We start from the raw sequence: 20,745 nt of genomic DNA, 5'->3' as shown, positions 1-20,745 counted from the left end.
GCTGCTGAAGCAAGGTGACAATTTTAGTTGTGTGTGACTACTCAAGGTCTAACTAGCTATGTGCCCAACACCATCATTTCAGAGACATTTTGAGAGCGTAATTAGGGTGAAGGAGAAGAGGAGGTGGGGAAAAGGGTGAAATAGGTCTTTAAAGCACTACCACAGCATAAGGAGCCTGGGTTTCAGGCTGTAAGCTGTCATGTCATTATTGCTGAGGCATTTGGGAGGTTTATAATAGCTCTTTTACTCTGTAAAATTCACCCTTCCTAAAGGAAAACATTTATTCCGCTCAAGTATGAATAAGAGTTAAACACATGCAGATCAGTTTAATAGTGTAACTATGCCTATTAAAGTGACTGTAAAACTAACATCAAGGCATTTCACATTAATTCCCTCTCAGTGACTCCGGATCTGATTTGCTTCAACAAATCCCCTGCTAGCAAGAAGTGGCCACAAGTCTCCATTGGCCCTGTATCAGTTGGCACTGCAGAACATTGCTGTCAGACTCAAAAAGTCAAGATCTATCAGCTACATGGGGAAAGCAAACCTATTGATCAGAGCAGCTAAGGAAGGAAGACATACAGCTAGTGTCAGCAGCCAGGGTTTTCCCCTAGATCATTATTTTCAAGCAGATTTCATAGAAGAGATGGAGCCTGAGTCACTCTTCCCACTACTGTAACGGGTGACCTTGGGAAAATTCTTCCTCTTGGATTAAACCCAAGTAATGTTAAAACCATTATTAAAAATATATATGTGTGTCTGTGACACTAGGAAAGAGTTGAGCTTCGTACTTTTCATCCAAAAATCTCAGCTCTGTCAGCTGTTTCATTTCTAAATCTATTTCCTGAAGAAAGCAGAAACATCTGGCCATTATGGCTAAACACAATTCTTCAGACATCTCCTGTAACACATTTCCTCACCAGTGACCACAGAAAGGAGGCTAAAAACCAGAAATCCACTTTTCCGCAGCCACATTTACATTTTCTCAGGAATTTTACCTACAAAGAAGCAGAATCATCTACGTTTTCCTTGTTCCCTGAATTTTATACCCAGTGGACTCGCAAGATGGGCAGTGGTGTGCTGTACAGATGGAGAAAAGAAAGTGGAAGACCAAAAGCACATACTCAACCATAGGGAAGACTGGAGGGTCCAACGTGGGATCTGTGGAGCTGGGGGTCTGCATGTTTTGCCCACTTCCCACCTGAACCCACACACGCCATTCAGATAAGCAGGAGCATGTCCACCACTTTGGGAAGAGCCAGTTTCTGCTCCAGGTGCTGGACACAGCCCAGTTGCTTGGCCTTGAACCCATGCAGATGTGGCCATGGAAGTGGATTTCCCTTCCCATGCAAAGTCCTCTTGTCTGGAGCAGACAACACCAGTGCAGAACGGAAGTGTCCAACATCGGATTTTATGGCAGGGAAGAGCAAATCTGTCCCTTCCCAGATGGCTTATACTGCAGCCCTATGAGCTGGGAGAAGCTGCTGGGGTTTGTGGTTCTTTTAAGAGCAGCTTCTGGGGCAGATGGGTATGTGCCTCTACATTACAGCTCTGAAAGAAGCAACACCAACATGGAAGAAGTCTCCTTCACCCTTGCAAGGGTATACACATACGCATACAGAGTGTGGTGCCTTGCACAGCACTTCTGCATCATGCAGAGCATTTCAAAGGCTGGAATGAAAATAATCCTGCATGTGCATCTTCCATTTATACTGTCAGTTCACCACAGAACTGAACCATTACAGAAAGCAGTAAAAGATTACTGGATTTTTCACAGCACTAACCACTGAATCCAGGAGAAGACTTCTGCCTGAGTTGAAACGCTATAGCATGAATAACAGTGAGCCATGTAATGTCTATTGGATGTTGGTTCTGGCAGGTATCAAGCAGAAGAGAGGGAAGGAGCAATTACAGAGGTGTATTTCAGAATCACCCCAGCTCTGGGATATAAAAATAATAACATCTTTTCAAGCTACAGAATTTGTTAACTCCTCAGAGCTCCTGGTTACAAACAAAAAGGAGTTAAAGTTGGGATCTGAATTTCTCAGTGATGTTAATTAAAGCCTCCAGAATACCAGCTGAGCCACACACTCCATTTCTAAAACGTTTCTCATGCTTTTGAGAACGATGGACTACAAAGAATCTAATCCTCTTCATACACTGAGAAGAATTTTGACCAAGCAAATCAAACCGAGCTCCATTAGAAGGTGCCGGCTGGGTCAGAGGTTGTCCATGATTTGGCAGATGTGCAGACATCTAGAAGAGATGCCTGCAGGCAGTCCCTGAGCCCTTACACAGAAAGCTGGAGGGCAAAATCCTGATTCCTGACATTTTAGAGTGGGAACATTCGTATTTTTTAGAGAAACAACAAAAGATTCCTCCTGGCACCCTAGGTAATCTAGTCTTCTGCTGTAATACAGCATATGATTTCTGCTCTCTGTGTTACAGGGTAGCAGCACTGCAGTGTCAAGCCTCACTAGCATTAACCTGCTTGTAGTTTCAAATGCAGAAATGCCCTGGTATTACAGGTGCAGCTTGGGCAGAGTCACCACACTTCTGAATGCCCCATCTTCCCCAATGACAAGTGGGGGCACATTCAACCAAAGCTCCCAGCCCTTGAGAGCAGCTCAGCTTGCTTACAAAGATCTCCTTTCTCTTAATATTGTGGAAACCAGTCAAAGGCCAACCTGAACTCCTGCCTGGCTTGGATGCAGTGGAGACCCTCATTTCTCCTAACCATTACCAAGCTGTGGTGATGAGCATCTCAAGCCTGGAGTATGAGACCTCTCTCTGCGCATTGCTTTTCCTTGACTTTCTGGTCCATCACCCACTGCCCTGGGAGCATCCTGCTGTGTTGCCCTCTCTCCTCCACCATTACCCAGCACTTCCACACCACAGCTCAGCCAAAATCCCTCCTACGGATGCAAATTTGCCAGGAATTTAAGCCCTGCTCTTCTAAGAGAGCAGGACACCAGAGGTGGAAACCACCCTCACCATGGAAGGCTGCATGCACATGAACACAGAGAAAGCAACTCCTACAGCTAAAGGTCTGCACCACAGCTAGCCCCTGAGCTCCAGAAGACATGGGGAGCAGACCCCTCATGGCATCGATAAGAACAAAGCACCTTTTCAGTGGCTTTTTCGTGTCTGAACTTTGGCTAACACGTTGTATTTTCATGTTGTGTTCAGGGCTTTTATCCCTTTTTCCCCCTTTTTTTTTTTTCTAATCCACAAAGGTTCTTTATATTTGGGCTTTCTCAAAGCCCCCCAGCTCCAGCTACCTGGTGTGATGTGAGAGTGTGAGTGTCACAGCATCACTAGAAATGGAATTGCTCTTTATGCTGGGAAACAAAACTAAAATAAAAAGTAACACAAGCTTAAGCTGGATCTGTTCATGGACTGGAGGGGAGCGTTTTAGCTGCCAACTTTGCAAACTAGCAGCCCCATTAAACTTACCTCCAACAGGCTGCATTCAAAAAGGACTCCCTAGAGCCTTCTGCAGTGGTGACATCTCCAAGCAGGGTTAGTTGTTGGGTGCCCTGGTACATCCCTGCACCACCCACCTTACCCCTAGGGGATGCTGCGAGTGAGTTGGGTTTCTGCAAACAATGTCCACCTCTCTGTTTCCCAGGGCATTGGGAAGGAGCTCTTGTTGGCTCCCCATTCCCACCGTGGGCCAGTGTGTACACCAAAAACAGGAGGTAGGGGAGAGAAGAGGAACCATGCTCCCTGTTCAATGGGATAGAAGAGCAGCAGCACTTTTGCACAGGTATTTTCTGAAAAGCATCCATCAAACACGTCCCGTCCCCTCCCCCCCCAAGCAGTGTTTTCTTAGAAGTGAAGCTGGGTGAGAGAGATGCACCCAGAGCCCACTTGGCACCACACCGTGGTGCTCCTTCCCCCTGGCCAAATGACTAATGAACCACGGTTTAAAGCAGATATTCCAGTTAAGAGATAGACCTCCCCATCACTGCATTCCCAGCACCAGTTATTACAGCACACCAATCACAGCCATCTCCTGATGCAGCAGGCAGAGGACAGCACTTGTTCTTCAGCCTCCTCTTCCCATCAGCCCACACTGAGCATTCCAGAAGATCCTCCATCTGTGAGAAGCTTCCTGAATGTCGCTGAGGTCTGGCCCTTGATTTTGTTAGGGGGGCTCGAAATTGCTTGTTACAGGAAGAACAGAGTCACAATGAACACCTAACAAACACAGAATCCCAGACTGGTTTGGGCTGGAAGGGACCAAAAAGCTCATCCAGCTCCAAGCCCTCACCATGGGCAGGGATGCCTTCCACCAGACCAGGTTGCTTCAAGCCCTGTCCTGCCTGGCCTTGAACACTGCCAGGGATGGGGCAGCCACAGCTTCTCTGGGCACCCTGTGCCAGCGCCTCAGCACCCTCACAGGGAAGAGCTTCTGCCTAAGAGCTCAGCTCAGTCTCCCCTCGGGCAGGTTAAAGCCATCAGAGTAAATATTTCATATTTCAGCTTCCCTAACAGGACTCCAACTCCTTCCAGGAAGAACTGTGTTCTGCCCAAAGGATAGGGCATTTTCCTTATCTCCCTGCCCCTTGGTCCATGTCCTGTTTTTCTAAGCTTGTAACTACCTCCTGGTAATATTTTCCTTCCCAAGACACCCCTGCACCCTGTAGAAGAAGCATTCAGATAGCCTCATGTGCCATCTGGATCTGGCAATAGAGGGGTCTCCTTGCTGATGATCCAGGGCAGGAAAGTAAATCCTTATCTCAGGGTGCTTCTATGGCCTCCTTTGGCAAAACACCCAAGATTTCCACTAGCAAGTTTGTAGTCACATGTGCCAGGTTGATTTTTCCTACTCAAATCAAAGACATGGAAAAAGAGCTATTTGTTTCTGCAGGCTGAAGTAACTCAGGTGGATGAGCCCAGTGAAGAGCAAAGCAGAGTGGTTGCACATCCCATTCAAGGCCTCAGCTCTCATTTTCAGTTTGGAAACCAACTCCAGTCCTCACAAGCCTGGAATCCCACCTTCATTGCCAACAGAGGTGAGAAAGAAGGAGAGGCAGGGGCTTATGGGAGCTTCCTTGTTTTGTAAGGTCCCAACTACGTTTAGTGACCTCCTGCACTGGGAACACATCCTTTGCTTCCCCAAAATTCACTCAGGCATTAAAGCACTTTCTGTTGATGAAATCGATCAGATTTCTGCACACCCTAAAGTCACAACGTGGTTTCACAGTACAATAACACAGAGGACTGGGGCAGTCTATTCCATACTGTTTCGTGCTTTCCATGTGAGCAGAAAACACCAAATCCATCTCTAGGATATGAAAACTGTCTAGGTGAAACATCTTTGTACAAAAAGCCCAACTGAGAGGTTATGATGAATTCGTCTTATTCCCTCCATCCAGTTGATGCAGTTTCATTTTCTACCGTAAGATATCATTTCACTTCTGGAGTTGTGGCCTATTTCATCTCCCTTCGAATGAGCCATATAAAAGCCTCCCCCTGCCCCACTCATTATGCTGAAAAACTCAAAGACAATAAAAAGCCAGGAAAATAAGTTTTCAGCCAGTGAACCAGAAAATAATCATCACAATCAAAGCCAGATATCTTTGTTTCCACATAGCTCCAGTCCCTGGCAACTCGGATTAATAGATGTGCCATCAGCTGAGCTACTGGTCCACCATCTGTCACTCACCCCTGCACCCTCAGACTGCTGCTGGGACAAAATACCCCTTGCTTTGGGGCTTAGTTCCTGTACAATAACATATTTTCATCTTGCATCTTCAAGGAAGTGCCTCAGACGAGAGTCTGGCCACCTCTAGTTAATTTAACGCTGGAAGGAGTCAGGCAAAGAGCTGAGCAACAGAGGATAGATGATGGGTTTTGCTGCTGCTTTGATAAGAGCCGGAAGGTACGGAATCACTTAACTGTTTAGTCTGGAAAAAGATGTTTAAAATCATCAAGTCCAACCTTTCCCCAGCACTGCCAAGGCCACCACTAAACCACGTCACTGAGGGCCTCATCTACATGGTTTCAAATACCTCCAGAGATGATAACTCCACCACTGCCCTGGACAGCCTGTTCCAGGGCTTCACAGCCCTTTCAGGGAAGGACTTTACGTAAACTCCAGTCTAAACCTGCCCTGGTGCAGCTTGAGCCTTTTTCCTCTTGTCCCATCCCTTGTTCCTTGGGAGCAGCGCCCCGCCCCTCCTGGCTCCATCCTCCTGTCAGGCAGTTGTAGGGAGCCATCAGGTCCCCCCTGAGCCTTCTCTTCTCCAGCCTGAAACCCCCAGGTCCCTCAGCCCTTCCCCATCACACTTGTGCTGCAGGCCCTACTCCAGCTCCATTGCCCTTCTCTGTCCCTGCTCCAGTGCCTCAATGTCTCTCTTGTAGTAAGGGGCTCAGAGCTGAACACAGGATTCAAGGTGAGGCCTCACTAGAGCCCAGTACAGGGGGATGGATGATCACTGCCCTGGCCCTGCTGCCACACTGGTGCTGATACAGGTGAGGATGCTGATAGCTTCTTGGCTGCCTGCACGCAAGCTGCCCAAGTTCAGCTCCGTCAATCAGCACCTCCAGGTCCATTTCACTTCCTAGGCTGTGGGTCAGCCCTTGCAGATGGAAGGTTGATGGCTCCACCTCCCCATATTGCCCCAGCCTCCAGCTGTCTCATGACCCAGGATGTCACTTCGCACCCAGGCCAGATTCATGTGATGAAAACAGCAAATGGTGTAGACCAGCCCACAGCACCTGGCCAGATTTGTTCCCACTTCCAGGCTGTCACAGAGCTGCAGCTGACACACAGTATAACCAGTATCTCAGGTTCTGTGTTGGTATGGAGTTGATTTCCCCCACAGCAGCCCTCATGTTGCTGTGTATGGGTAGCTAGGAAGGTGTGGGTAACACACCATTGTTTTGGCTACTGTTGAGCAGTGCTCCACAGCATCAAGGCTGTCCCTCCAGCATTCCCTACTCACCAGCAGGCTTGGGATGGGACATAGCCAGGAGAGCTGGCACAAACTGACCTAAAAGATATTCCATACCCAGCAATAAACCTGAGAGAAAAGAGGAGGGTGCATCTGTTATTACAACATCTGCAAAAGATACATGTACTGAAACTCTTCTTCCCAGGAAGTGGCAGGACATCGCCTGCTGATGAGGAGCAGAGAATACATCTTTTGTTTTCCTTTGCTTCCGCACACGGCCTTTGCTTTTGCTTTATTAAGCTGCCTTTATCTTGAATCATGAGTTCCTTTTCATCTTATTCTCTACCCACCCCTGTCCTGCTGAGAAGGGCAGTGATAGAGTGGTTTGGTGGACACCTTGCATTCAGACAAGGCCAACCCACTGCGTGCTTGTACACAGGTTTCCCTCTCAGGCCAAGAAGGGCTGAGCAAAACCACCTCAGTAAGTGCTTTTGGAACACAACAGAGAAAGTGTTCTCTGTTCAACCTGATGGAGAGCTGCCTGCAGCCCCTTGATCGTGAAGGAGGCTCTGCCCACAGGAGCAGCCTGTTGAGGGAGCTCAGGGCTGCCAATGTGCTTTGCAAGTGGCCAGTGCAGAGAGGACCCTCCTTCATACAGTTGTACACAACTGAGATATTCGCTATTCAAAAGGCAGCCTTGTAACCCCAAGCCTAATAATGTCACACTATCTCTGAGCAGAAAGCTTCCTTATTCCTTATCTCAGAGCCCAGAGATCTGTGGGATATCACAAACAACAGCTGGACAAGACAAGGCTTCTTCCAACATGCTTGTTGCTCCTAAAATCTATGCAGCCTCAATCGTGAAGGACCTGAATGGACCAGTATCTGAGGACAGTTTCATCTGTTTTCAGTCCAACCCTGCTCTTTTCCAGATCCTTTGAGCAAATATTGAGAGCTTCTTCCCTATTTTCATGCCTGAAACACCCATCTCCAAACCCTACCAACATCCTCATTTCCCAGCAGTGAGAGCAGAGATGCTCTGTTTTGGTGATGCAATGCTTAATCCACTCCCAGTCCCTTCCAGCTCCTACCACTGGGGGAACTCCTTAATTTCAATTAGATGCTTGTGCAGTAAGTAATATCCCTCCAGGAGGAGGGGAGCTGTCAGGATCTGACCCTCCAGGGTTCACCGCCTTGGCAATGCAAAACCAGGCACGCTGGCAACAAGATGTTTATAGCCCCGTGATTCATAATACTGCAGAGTTTGCAGGAAATGTAACACCATTCACGATTAAGAAATGCTCTTGTTTTCTGCTAAATATATAAAATAATCACTCATCCACTAAGCAGCGGATGCAAATTATACATAGTATTAGCCCCATATGCCAATCGCTATAATTCCGGTGCAGCATGAAGCCGTTTCCCAAGGCTCTAGAAGTCCCTTAATCTGCCTTTTGATGTCAAGTAACAAATTTCTTGCCTAGGATCATTAACGGGATGACTAATGAAAGCTGATAAGTGAATTTATAAATGAAATTAAAGATATTAATATTAAAGGCCAGGCTACAAGAAAGAGAAATGTGGATTTAGCAACCCACAACAAGAAGCGCGGCAATCTGCATGACATTTACAGCTCCTTTACTGCCCAGCGAGTTAGACATGGTATTTGCCTGGAGGTTGTGGAAAGTGCTAGGCTTGACGGACACCTCTCCCAAAGCGTTAGCATCTTCAGACACTGCCTGAGATTCAAACAGCTTGAATGCCATACCACAGGGCTGTAAGCACACTGATAGTCTTGCAAAGACAACTGCATCACCCAGCCCTCCTGCAAACAAAATGCTTTCAGACTGTGGTCAGTTTACTGCCAGTTACTTAAGAAACAAAATAATCTCAAGATAGATTTTCATTTTACTCATCCCAGCATAAATGTGAAGCAATTATTTCGGAAGCTGAGGACTTACTTTGGATTTATGCATATGTAAGTAAGTCCAGACCTTTCCAGCTTTGTGTCCAACTTCACATCCAGGCAGCTTCACCATGAGCCCACAGCTCACTCCTGGCTCCAGCTGCTCCTTATGGAGGTTTGCAAGGGCTCACAGAAGAGTCTAAGTCTCAGCTTCCACCAGCTAATGATGATCAGCCCTGAATGGACCAAACAGTCTCCACTGCCCTAACGAGCACAGGCAAATTAGATCCTACCCAATGTTGCGGGGCTACATGAGAACAGGCATCTCCTCTGCTATTGAAAATGATGAGAAAGCTTCCATTTGTTGGTAGGTGCCCAGTTTTCATGCACACTTTTCAAGGAAACAGGTTGGTTAGTAGTGCCTCCTTCACAGCTTCCAAAAAAGCTCACATGCCTTTGGATATATCAATACCTTGATCTAGCAGTGTTGACTGAAGGAAGGGTCAGATGCCACGAGGAGAATGAGAAAGCCCAGAAATACAAGACGTAGCACTGCCAGGGAGGGCACATTTGCTATGGGCATGTTTCCCAATCCCACCCTCCACTGGAAGAGCTCAGTGTGGGGAGCAGCTGCAGCGTGATGCATACCCAAGGGACCATGTTTCTGAATGTCTTCTAGAGACCCTCCCAAGCCTGGAGAAAAGGACAGGAGCAGGTTTCAGAGCAGCTCCTAATTCAGCCCCAGTATTGAGTGTCTGGACGTGTGGCCTGGTGGAGAGCCCAGTTCCACCAAAGTCCTGCTCATGGCCCCTTCAGACAAGTCCCAGAACATACCATGGCTTGGCTTTTTCGGAGTTTAGGGGTAATGGTTGCTCCTTGTACCAGCTGGGGAAGGAGATGGAGAAGCAATGTGTACTAACTGCTTTGCAACATCACTTGAGACCAGCAGGGAAAATCAGCACTGGCCATTGGCTCCATTTAAGCTCACCCACACCTCGGGCTGTCACCTCCAGGCAGGGCCAGGGTCACAGGGATGCGATGTGAGAGACAGAGACATCCAGGTCCTCCTCCCAGCTACCAAAATCACACCCAAACATGTCCCCACAGGCATGTCCTCGCTTCAAAAGGTCCCACCCCATGGGTACCTTATTGCCTCTCCCCATAACCTGCATCTTCACAGCTTCCAGCTTGGTCACTCAAACCAAAGTGATAATGTTCATTAAAGAGCTACAAGCCACATACATGCAACTTTTCCTGCAGGCACATTTTACAGCCTTTAAAAGGGAGGGAGAGAAAGCAACAGTGGTTAAGGACACTTACCACGAGGGATCCACGACAGCACGTGCCAGCCAGCCCAACCCAGCTGGGGCTGGGAAATGTAAAGGACAAGTAGGCAGGAAAATGGGTGAGAAAAGGTCCTGGGAGACTGCAAAACTGAGCAAAGGAGGAGCAGAAAAGGTTAAGCAAGGGTGGTGGGGAGGCATGGGGCAGACACAGGTTTGCTTTCCATAGTCCCAGCTCTGCCCACCCAAGCACAGGATCCTGGCTGCAAAGGTTGGGGGCTTGCTTTGTTTTAGAGGGAGAATTTAGCCATTCCCAAAAGACCCAGTTTTCTCCCTGGTAAGGTTTAAGAGTAAGACCATGGCAGGATTTAACCAGTGGAGATCTCCCATGGGGTTCTGTGAGGAGCCACTAGGGAAACCACAACCCCTATGCCAACCCACTGCAGATCAACCCACTCCATCTCCCCAAATTGAAACCAGAAAGGGAGAAAACTATCATTTTCGTCACTGGGTCTTAGCCTCACTCTCACAGCCCACCTGCAGGTCCCTGCTCTGATCCCACCATAGCCATACATAACCCTTTTCCTTCCCAAACCACTGCACTGGCTGAAATCCTCCTGTGTGTTGTCACTGACTCCTCAGTTTTGAGAACCAAGTTTGCCATAAGCAGCAACTTGAAGTTCTATTTTATATACAACCCTTTAATCAAAAAGCATTGCGCTACTGCCTGACTCCAGCAGCTGCAGGTTGATGAAGAAACACCCAAATACCGTGAGATGGCCAAAAGTCATGATGCCATCACAACCCTCCCAGTTGCCAAACCAACTGTCTGGTCTTGGAGGTTGTGGATATTGAAGATGATCTAGGTGTAGAAGGTCTTTTGCGATGTCTCCCCTTGCATTTCTGGCACATTTGTTTAGTGCTTCCCAAAACTAGTGCTCCCAGGTTACGGGTGGGAAAGGGTTTTCTTGACTGACCCGCTGCAGCACATGTTCCCTTTTGAACATCTCTAAAGACCTTCCAGTTGAGTTGGAAACTCAAACCAGCATATATAAGGCCTGGAGGAGATATCCGTGCCCTCACTACCCATAATCATGCCCCACAGTCACCCTTCCCTCTCCTTCCACCCTTGCACCTCTAGGAGTTGTGACCATCATCCATCTGGTCAGCGGAAAGGGGTGAGCCAGTCTTGGATGTCACACATGGTCCCCATGGCATTTGAAGAGGTTTCTCCTACAGTTCGGGAGAACAGGGCTCCTACACTGCTCCATCCTCCCCTTTTCAACTAATGAAGTGCTCCCAAAATTACAACCGTGTTTTAAAGCAACAACAAAGGAAGCTCAGACTTACTCTAGGGCAGTCCTTCCAGCAGGTTCACAGAGAGGGACTCAGAAATCACCGAGATGGTTATTGCACCACCATGGTGCCTATGGGTCTCGCACCCCGCTTTGGTACCCCATACCCTGTCCAGGATACACTGAATAGTGTTGAAATGTGTCCCTGCCAAGCCCCCACCACCTTATGTCCCCCCACAACTGGAACACCTCCCAGATTCTGCAGCAAAATCCCCCCAAACCCTCTCCTAGTTTCATTTGCTTCCTTACTTGGCCACCAACTCACCAATTCTTAAACAACACACTTCCACGGGGCCAGATCTGCATGCAGCACGGTAAATCCAGATCAGCTTTCATTAGAACTTTGCTGGTAATTACAGCATGAGCAAAATGTAGCCACTATTTGTTAATCTTTTCCTTAAAAACAATGGAAATCGTGACACCACCCCAAGACCCTTGTAAGAGGGACAAGTTGGTCCAGCTCCCATTTGTCACCATTAAATGCACACAGATGTGTGCAAGCCCTTTACACAACCCTTACATCAATGAATCTCAGAGCCTGTTTTGTCTGTGTTTGGAGTTAACCATCTCCCTGTTACCAAAAGAAGTTATTTAAAGGAACACAGGAATACAGGTTGGTGCTGCAGAGATGTATAGGCTCTATAGAAGACACTGCACACCCACAGCAGCACCACCAGCACACGACTTGCCCTGGATTTCCTCAGCCTACGATGCTAAAATTGAAAGAAAGATTATTTTCTTTGTACCAGCTGGCTTTCCAAGACTCAGAAGCGTCAAAGGAATTAAGCCATTAAATGTGGATGCATTTGATGGATTATGAGCTATGAAAGCCTAGTGGTTACTGACTAATAAGTCTGGGAGGTGGAGGTGGGGTGGCAGCGGTGGGGGAAATGTTTCCTCTTGTACGAATGAGTTTCTAACAAGACAGGTCAAAATATGATGTGGATGATAAATTGTAGTACGAGTTGCCATTAACCCAGCAGCTTCCTGCATTATTAGATTACCGAGGTATCCTCAGAGTGTATTGACCAAACAGTTCTGTGCTGTATCGGCGCTAATTTGCAGGGTAGGATCTGGAACGGGGGTTATGAGGCTCACTGCAGTGAATCCACCACTCCAAACAAAGGGGCAGCTGCTGGCAGGTGTCCGTATCACGAGGAACACTTCGGAAGGGAATGGGTTTATCCATGTCGGGGGTTTGGGGTAGGGTTTTGGGGGTTGGGATTCATCTTTTAACATGCAGAATCTCATTGTCTGACATGATTGGGGGGGGTGTGTGAATTCAAAAATTAAAATAATAAAAAGGAATAAAAATAATGAAAAGATCACATTGGAAATGATCAGCCCCAAAAGGCATGCACGTCTCCCTTCATGCAAGCGAGAAGCACAGCTTCCCTCCTCGGGATGCTACGGGGACACGGAGCTCAGCACTGGCCCCGGGGCAAGGATGGAGCAAGAACAAAGGGCCACAGCATACACTACTACATCCACAGAGAGCAACCTGCTTGTGCTCATACAGGGGATTGGGTGGGGAGGCGGGGGACACGATAGGATAGTGGCCAAACAGTCATTGAGATACATGGAGAAGGAAGCATGAAGGAGGAAATTATAAATAGATGTTTTTAAAGCTAAAATAAACCAATGAACCAAACTGAGGATAAAGCGGCGTGGGAAGGCACGGCCTTGCAAAAATGAAGCATTTCTTGGACGGGTGCTGGGGTGGGAGTTGCTGGAGACACTCGTTTTTGTTTTGTTTCTTGACAATTTTGCGGTGGGAACAACCACCGACCTACTGCATTTGTGCTCCTCTCGCTTAAAGGCAAAGAACCCACCCAGTGTCTCCCACCAACTTTTGCAGAGATGCTATTAAGATGCTCCCTCTCCTCCCCCCTCCCAGCCCCATCTCCTCTGACTTCCCTAGGTTTCTTGCTACATCCAAGCCAAAACTGGGAGGTTTTACAGGACCCTTTTGCAGACCCGGGATGGGGAGATCTGGCGCAGGGACAGGGAGATGTGACTGGGATTATCATTGTGTTTCAGCTGCAGCAAAACCGCTCGCTGGCTGCTGTTACGTTGCCCATCCCTCCCTGCTTCCCACGTTTTAAGCCTCCCGGTGACTTTTTCCCCAATATATAGTTATCTCTATTCACCCGAATGGGGTTATTCAGGAGATGGTGGGTCTGGAGGCATCAGGGAGGAACATGTAGCTACGACATTAGCAGCTGGGGTGGTTTTACGAGCCTCACGGGGGTCTACTGAAGATATTTACAGCATGCCAGCCACCACGGGACCAAGGCACTGCAACTTCTCTCCTAGCAGATGGTGGGCAGGGCACTCGCACATATGTTGAAATATACAGCTAACAGATTAGCAGGATCGTTATCTTTTTTCCCCAGGTTCATTTACCTCCTGTTAATCAGAGTTCAAATAATAATAATAACAACAGTATTATTATTATTCCCCCCATCCATCTGAAGATCATCTCATTTTGACATCAGATTCATAAGGAATGTGTAATGTTGTAAGTAGAATGAGATAAGCCGCAGACCCTTCATCAAATGGCAAATTCTGATTGATAACGAGGGTTTGGGCTTATATTTTAGGCTATTCTGCAGTAAAACAGAACTCTGCATAGGCACAACGGTAATGCGGGCTGTGCGCCTGGAAAGCATGAACACAGAGGCTAATGCTGAGGGTAGATATGGGATAGGAGAACAATGAAAAATAAAATGTATTAAGAAGCCCCCACATCTGTGCTACGGGGAGGAAAAATTCCACTCACTTAAACCTCATGATGGGGAGAAAAGCAAGGGAAAAAATCTAAACAGCAGGATACAACAATAAATGGGAAAACAGCAATAGAAAAAGCACACTAGGTTAATATAGGAAAACTAGTTTCTTTATTGAGAGATCGTATATTAGTATTAGTGGAATCATGTGTAACAATGTCATCATGCACACAATACAAAAAAGGCAAGGCCCACCATGCTATGGAAGGGCAACAGAACAAAAGCAGCGTACACTGAGCAGATGTATAGGCTACAGCACATTACATTTCAGCAGGGTATGTCTCTACAGAGAGATTTACATCAGAAAACTAGGTAATGTAAAAAAATACAGACCATGCTTTAAGTTTTAGTACAAGAAAAAAGGTGAAGAATACACAACCAAAGGATATTCGATACAGAAAATTACCCACAAAATAAGAACAGGAAGTAATTTAGCACAGCAGAAAAAAATGTTATCCCTGTTTAATGGAAGCCCATTTTGCCAGGCATCTCTTTATGAGATTTTATGGGCAGGGGAGGAGGGGGGAGAAGGGGGTGGAAGGGACGGGACACTTGTGGCGGGTGGGATGGAGATGGGGTGACTGGCCATCACCCCCGATGGGGACAGGGATGCTGCACCCCTTCTGGAGTTACCCCCCAGCAGCTTCGGGGGGGGATTTTACCCCGTTTCATCCCATATATTTCTTTCATACAGTTTTCCAATTTTATTTTCAGAATTCAACCAGATTTTGCGTTTCCTTGCCCGATTTCCCACGGCAGGAGGTTGGAACTGGTGATCTTAAGGTCTTTTCCAACCCAAATCTCTATGATTTCCCCTCCTCAGTCCACGTTTTTGGGGAAGGTTTTGGCCACAATTTGGGAGCTTTTGGGTCACCCCCCTCTAAAGGAACTTTGCGCCCAGCGACCACGGCAAAATGAAACCACTTAACAGGAATTTACAGTGCAATGTACTCAGCTAAACAGGATGAAGGTACAAAAATGGCTGTTATCGTCTACAGCTATGCTGAGATGGGCTGGTGGCTACGCTACACGGCGAGACGGGGAGGGGGTAAACCAAATAGTAAAGTAAAACTTAAAAGAAAGTTAAAATAAAAAAGAAACAAAAGCAAAGGAAAATGGACCTACTGAAGCACAGACTGGAGGTGCAGGCGGGAGATGGGGACACCCGGGGGGGGTGTGAGGCGGCATCCCAAAATGGGCACTGCTGGGACTGCGCTGACCGGGGTTGGGGGGGGGCACCCTTTCTCCAGCCCGGGAATACGGAACCACACACCCGCACCACCCCACGACACAAACACATACATCCCCTCCCCACCACCACCACCACCACCACCAACACCACCACCACCACCACACCATCCGCGGCGGAGCGGCCCCGGGACGCGAACCCGCGGCCCCGCGGTACCTCTGTTGCGCACGGAGCCGAAGACGGGCAGCACCAGGTAACCGACGTGCACCAGGACCATGCTGAGGCCTTTGTGTGGCGGCGCGGCCCCGGCCCCGCTCCCTGCCGGCCCCCTCCGACCGACCCTCCGACGCGCCGCCGCCGCCAACTGCGGCCCGCGCGCTCCGCTCGCGCACAAAGACTCCCGCCGCCAATCGCAGCGCGGACTGGGACGTAGGGACACGCCCCCTCCCGCCCCCCCGCGGGGCCGGGCCTGCCAATGGGCACCGGCCCTGAAGCGGTTGGGGGGGGGGGAGAGGGGCGGGGGGTGCTCGGGGGCGCGCGTTCGCACGTGCGACCGCTTCTCTTCCCCCTCGACCCCCCCCCACTCCCCGTAGAGCGGGCACGCGCGAGCACGCACTCGTGAACGGCGCGCGCGAATGTGTGTGCGTGTGTGCGTGCGTGTGTGTGTGTGTGTGTGTGTGTGTGTGTGTGTGTGTGTGTGTGTGTGTGTGTGTGCGCGCACACGCACCGGTACACGTGTGCGGGCGTGCGTGCGTGTGTGTGTGCGCACCTGTACACGAGTACGTGAATGTGTTCGTACGCACACACAAGCACACGTGTGCATGTGTGCGTGCATATACACGGCCACAGGTGCGTATCTTCACACACACACAGCAGTACACGTGTGCATATGTGTGTATACACACACCAATACCCATTTACACAAATGAATACATACGCACACACAAGTGCACATGTGCACGAATTCGTATGCCCCCACCAGTATACATGTGTACGTGCACATGCATACATGGGTACATGTGTGCATGAGTGTTCACACGCACAGAAATCATAGAACCATAGAATCGTAGGATAGTTAGGGTTCGAAAGGATCATCTAGTTCCAACCCCCCTGCCATAGCATACATGGGCATTAGCACATGTGCACAGACACATGGACACACGTACTTGGGCACATGAATGCATCCATCCCACCTTCATCTGCATCCTATCACCATCTCCATCCCTGTCCTCCCCTTCCTATCCCCATGCCTGTGTGTTGTCACTCCAGTTTCTGAACAAACCCATTTGCTGGCTCATCACTGACTTAAAACATCTCCAGCTGAGCCCAGTGGGACATCAATCCTGAACCCCCCTGGGCTCAGAGCCCTCCTTGGTGGAGCAAAGACCCCCATGGCCTACAGAAGTTACAATTCCCTCTAAAAACACCAAGCAGACCCCCATCCCTGCTCACTATACTCATTGTAATAGAGTGAGACAAACCCCATAGTGCAGGAAGCCTTCTACAGGCTCCAGAACACATCTCACCCTGCTGCAATCCCGTTTTGTGATGGCCTTTCCATGCTGGCCAGGCCAGGGGGTGCTTTTGCCGTGGTCCTGCGGTGGGAGCCCCTTAATCCCTGATCAGCTTTATTCAGCCCTTCCATCTGGCGGGTTTCAGGCTCCTACACGTGTGTGCCATGGATTTGCTGGCCTGGATTACTGTGCTGGTTTGTCGATGGGGTTGTTTTGTGGGTGCATTGTGTTTTTTAACCCTGATCTGAATTAAAACAGAGGACTGGCAACCCTGGATCTGTTTAACCCTTCCAGCCTCAGGGCAGACACCGGCTCTAGCAACATGGGAAGGATTAACTTCATCCCAAGAAGCAGGGACAGCTTCCTGCACACCCTGTACATGCCATGATGTCCATCCAAAAGGGCTCTTTTGGGTGAGGGTTTGCACTGATTTCCTTTCAAATGGGAGCAGGGAAACTCCCAGGTTCCCAGTGCCTCCCAGTGCCCACCCCACTGCATCCCAGTCTGGGTTTCCCTCCTACTTTGCCCCCTCAGTGTCTCCCAAGAGACTTTTTTCCATGCTGTCCTGGGTTTAGCAGTAGCAGTCATTTTTCTCTTTCTTGGTAGCTGGTGCAGTGCTGTGTTTTGACTTTCAGCTGGGAACAGAGCTGATAAAAATGATGTTTTGGTTTGGCCAAGGACTTTGTGGGCCTCATGCTCTGCCAGGGAGGAGGGAAGCTGGGAGGAAGCAGGGACAGGACACCTGACCCGAACTGACCAAAGAGGTATTCCATACCACAGCACGTCATGCCCTGGATGTAACTGGGGAGGGACCCGGAAGGGGCTAGAGGGGACTGCAGGGTTGGAGGAGGTATGGGTCGGTGCTTGGTTGGGCTGGGGGGCGAGGTATCGGTCGGCTGGTGATGGGGTGTTGTATTCTCTTCCCTTGTTATTTCCTTTATCATTACTATTATTGGTGGCAGCAGTAGTGATTTGTGTTATACCTTAGTTACTAAACTGTTCTTATCTCAACCCATGGGAGTTGCATTCTTTTCGATTCTCCTCTCCGTCCCTCCGGGAGTAGGGGGAGAGCAAGAAGGGGGGGGGGGGAGTGAGTGGACAAGCTGTCTGTCTGGGTTCAAACCACGACACATGCTCATGCTGTAATGAAATGCTTCCTGTGCCCTGTTTGTGGTGCAGCATGGAAAAACTATCCTCTTACATCCATCTGGGGGACCTTAGAGCAGCTCCAGTGCCTAAAGGGGCTGCAGGAAACCTGGAGAGGGGCTTGGGACAAGGGCCTGTAGGGACAGGCCAAGGGGAATGGCTTGAACCTGCCTGAGGGGAGACTGAGCTGAGCTCTTAGGCAGAAGCTCTTCCCTGTGAGGGTGCTGAGGCGCTGGCACAGGGTGCCCAGAGAAGCTGTGGCTGCCCCATCCCTGGCAGTGCTCAAGGCCAGGTTGGACACAGGGGCTTGGAGCAAGCTGCTCCAGTGGAAGGTGTCCCTGTCCATGCAAGGGGGCTGGAACTGGATGAACTTTAAAACTCCTTCTAACCCAAACTAGTCTGTGCTTTCTGCCACTGATAAGAAGTGATTTCCAAGACGTGATCTCTGGCTCTCACTGTATTAAGCACATCCTGAAGACAGACACTCCTCCTGCTCCGGCTGCCCTGGGCAGCTGCTCCATGGCCCCTGTTCCACCAGAGCAGTTGTCAGGAGTATTGCATGAGGCTGTTCCTTTTCATCCACACACACACTCCCCCCTTGTCTGGGACACCCAATCCATGGACAGGGCTTTGCATGTCACGCATATGCCACAGGCACAGGCTAATGTTAAAAATAGCCCTTGGCTTCCTCCTGCCCACATGGCCAGTGCCTGTTGGTGTCCCCCAGTGCAGCTTCTTTAGTCCCAGCACACTCAGTTTGGGGCACCCTCCCTCTTTTGTCCCAAGGTCTCGTTAAAACATCATGGAATCCTTGCCTGTGGCAGGAGGTTGGAAATGGATGAGCTGTAAGGTCCCTTCCAACCCAAACCACTCTGTGATGCTATGATTTTTCTTCCATGAGCTGTTCTCCAGCCTCATGGAAGTCACACATGCCACCAGTGTTCCTATAGAGTAGGTATTTGGAGATGCTGTAGCACAGGCATTGAGGCACTGGGATGTCTCACTCCCCAGTCTCACAGGGAAGGTTTTCCTCCTTATCTAGGCATACACAGAGGATATTCAATAAATTTAAAGGTGACACAAAGCACTTGAGAAGTTCTGGGGCACAAATGGCACACCAGCCATCATCCTTGGGCCCTAAATTCATCCTTTCTTCCCTCTCCTGCCCATATTTTGGGGGAGTAGGGGTTTTAACGTTCCCTTTGGTGATCCCTCAATGCTCTCCCCATCCCAACATCCCACCAGCTTCCTGCTTTGGGATGCGGCCACGGCCCTCTCCTGACAACGTGCTCAGCAGCATCCTTGCTGCAGCACCCCACAGTTCCTGACACCAGTCAAGGACATGGTGATAGTTTATTTATGAAATCAAAACCTTGCTTTCAAGGCAGCTTCGCATTAGCCAAAACTAAGGCAAGGTCAGTGATCCCTGCCCACATTCCAAGATCCTGGGCTTGACACCCAGAGAAGCGACCCTCCATTGGACTAACTGATGGTTAATTACCTTGGAATCACAACTGGGTATCTTAATTTCAGTTTTACATTGGATTGATTTCTTTTGCTCTTCCCGGGCCTGTTTCCCTGCCATGAGACAGATTCTGGTGTATGTGCAGAGTCCGGCCAAACCCATTGAGTCCATCATGGTTGGGAGAACAGAAACCATCTGTTCTTGTCACATCCCAAAGCCTTTTTGCCAGTTTTGAGACACTTTTCCCCACTCCGAGGGATACAACGAGGTTTGCGATGACAGCCCGGAGTCCGTATCCTCTGGCTCTGGTGCCATCTAGTGCCTTCCCAAGGGCAGCTTCCAGCCCGGCCTTCGAGCTACCCGTCAGTGGCCAGCTTGTGTTAGGAATGACCAGTATTACCTGGTCTTTTGCAGGCTGGGTGCTTCTGAGAGCCCTCAATTTCACCCTCATGCCCACCCCACAGCCTTTCCATGGGGCTGGGAGCGGGTCTTGCTCAGGAATTGAGAGGATTCCTCCCTTGGGTATAGGGAAAGGGATTTAGGTGAAAAGCTGATTTTGAAGCATTTTTAAGAACTTTTCTGAGCATTCTGGAGATTTTCTATAGACCTGCACAAGCTGGGGGTGCCGGTCCAGGGGGAGACTTCACACTGACCATCAAAGGATGGGGGAGCTCAGTATCACCTGTCCAAAACCTTGGCTATGTCATGTGATGCTGTTGTTTAGCAGGGTATAAAGCATTAAAACATCACTTACTTGGCTGTGGAAGAGTTATTTCTGGAGTCTGGTGGAAATCATGCTCCCTGCCTTGTGCCATCCCCAGGTGGGACTGCATTAATAATGGCCCTAATTCTTCCTCTTGAGAAGCAGATGGAGGAAGAAAAGACTGTGCAAAGAAGCAGTGGTTCAACACCTCCAAGTGCGAGGGGGTTTTAGCCACCTGAGACAACATTTTAGCAGCATCCCAGCCACAGAAAAGGTCCTTAAACAGTGTTAGGAGGTGTGAGGAAGGTCAGGGATGTGCCAGGGGCTCATAGAATCACAAAATCACGAAGTGGTTTATATTGGAAGGAACCTTAAAGCTCATCCAGTTTCAAGTCCCTGTCACGGGCAGGAACACCTTCCACTAGACCATGTTGCTCCAAGCCCCATCTAACCTGACCAACACAGTTCTCCATCCTCCTTTTGCAATGAA

General features: G+C 49.1%; 1 protein-coding gene across 1 annotated transcript in view; it reads right to left on the bottom strand.

The window, feature by feature from the left end:
- ARK2C (arkadia (RNF111) C-terminal like ring finger ubiquitin ligase 2C) overlaps positions 1-15,801 on the bottom strand; it is a 50,714-nt gene extending 34,913 nt beyond the window's left edge. The window contains exon 1 of the mRNA XM_061350374.1: positions 15,644-15,801. Within this exon, the coding sequence (XP_061206358.1) occupies positions 15,644-15,704 (61 nt within the window). The 5' untranslated portion in view covers positions 15,705-15,801. The remainder of the gene's footprint in view (positions 1-15,643) is intronic.
- Positions 15,802-20,745: the final 4,944 nt, after the last annotated feature.

This window comes from Neopsephotus bourkii, unplaced genomic scaffold, assembly GCF_033783945.1.
Source record: "Neopsephotus bourkii isolate Nb327-2 ecotype Australia unplaced genomic scaffold, CSIRO-AGI_Nbou_v1 NB_484, whole genome shotgun sequence".
NCBI lineage: Eukaryota > Metazoa > Chordata > Aves > Psittaciformes > Psittacidae > Neopsephotus > Neopsephotus bourkii.
This window is presented reverse-complemented; position numbering and strand designations above follow the sequence as displayed.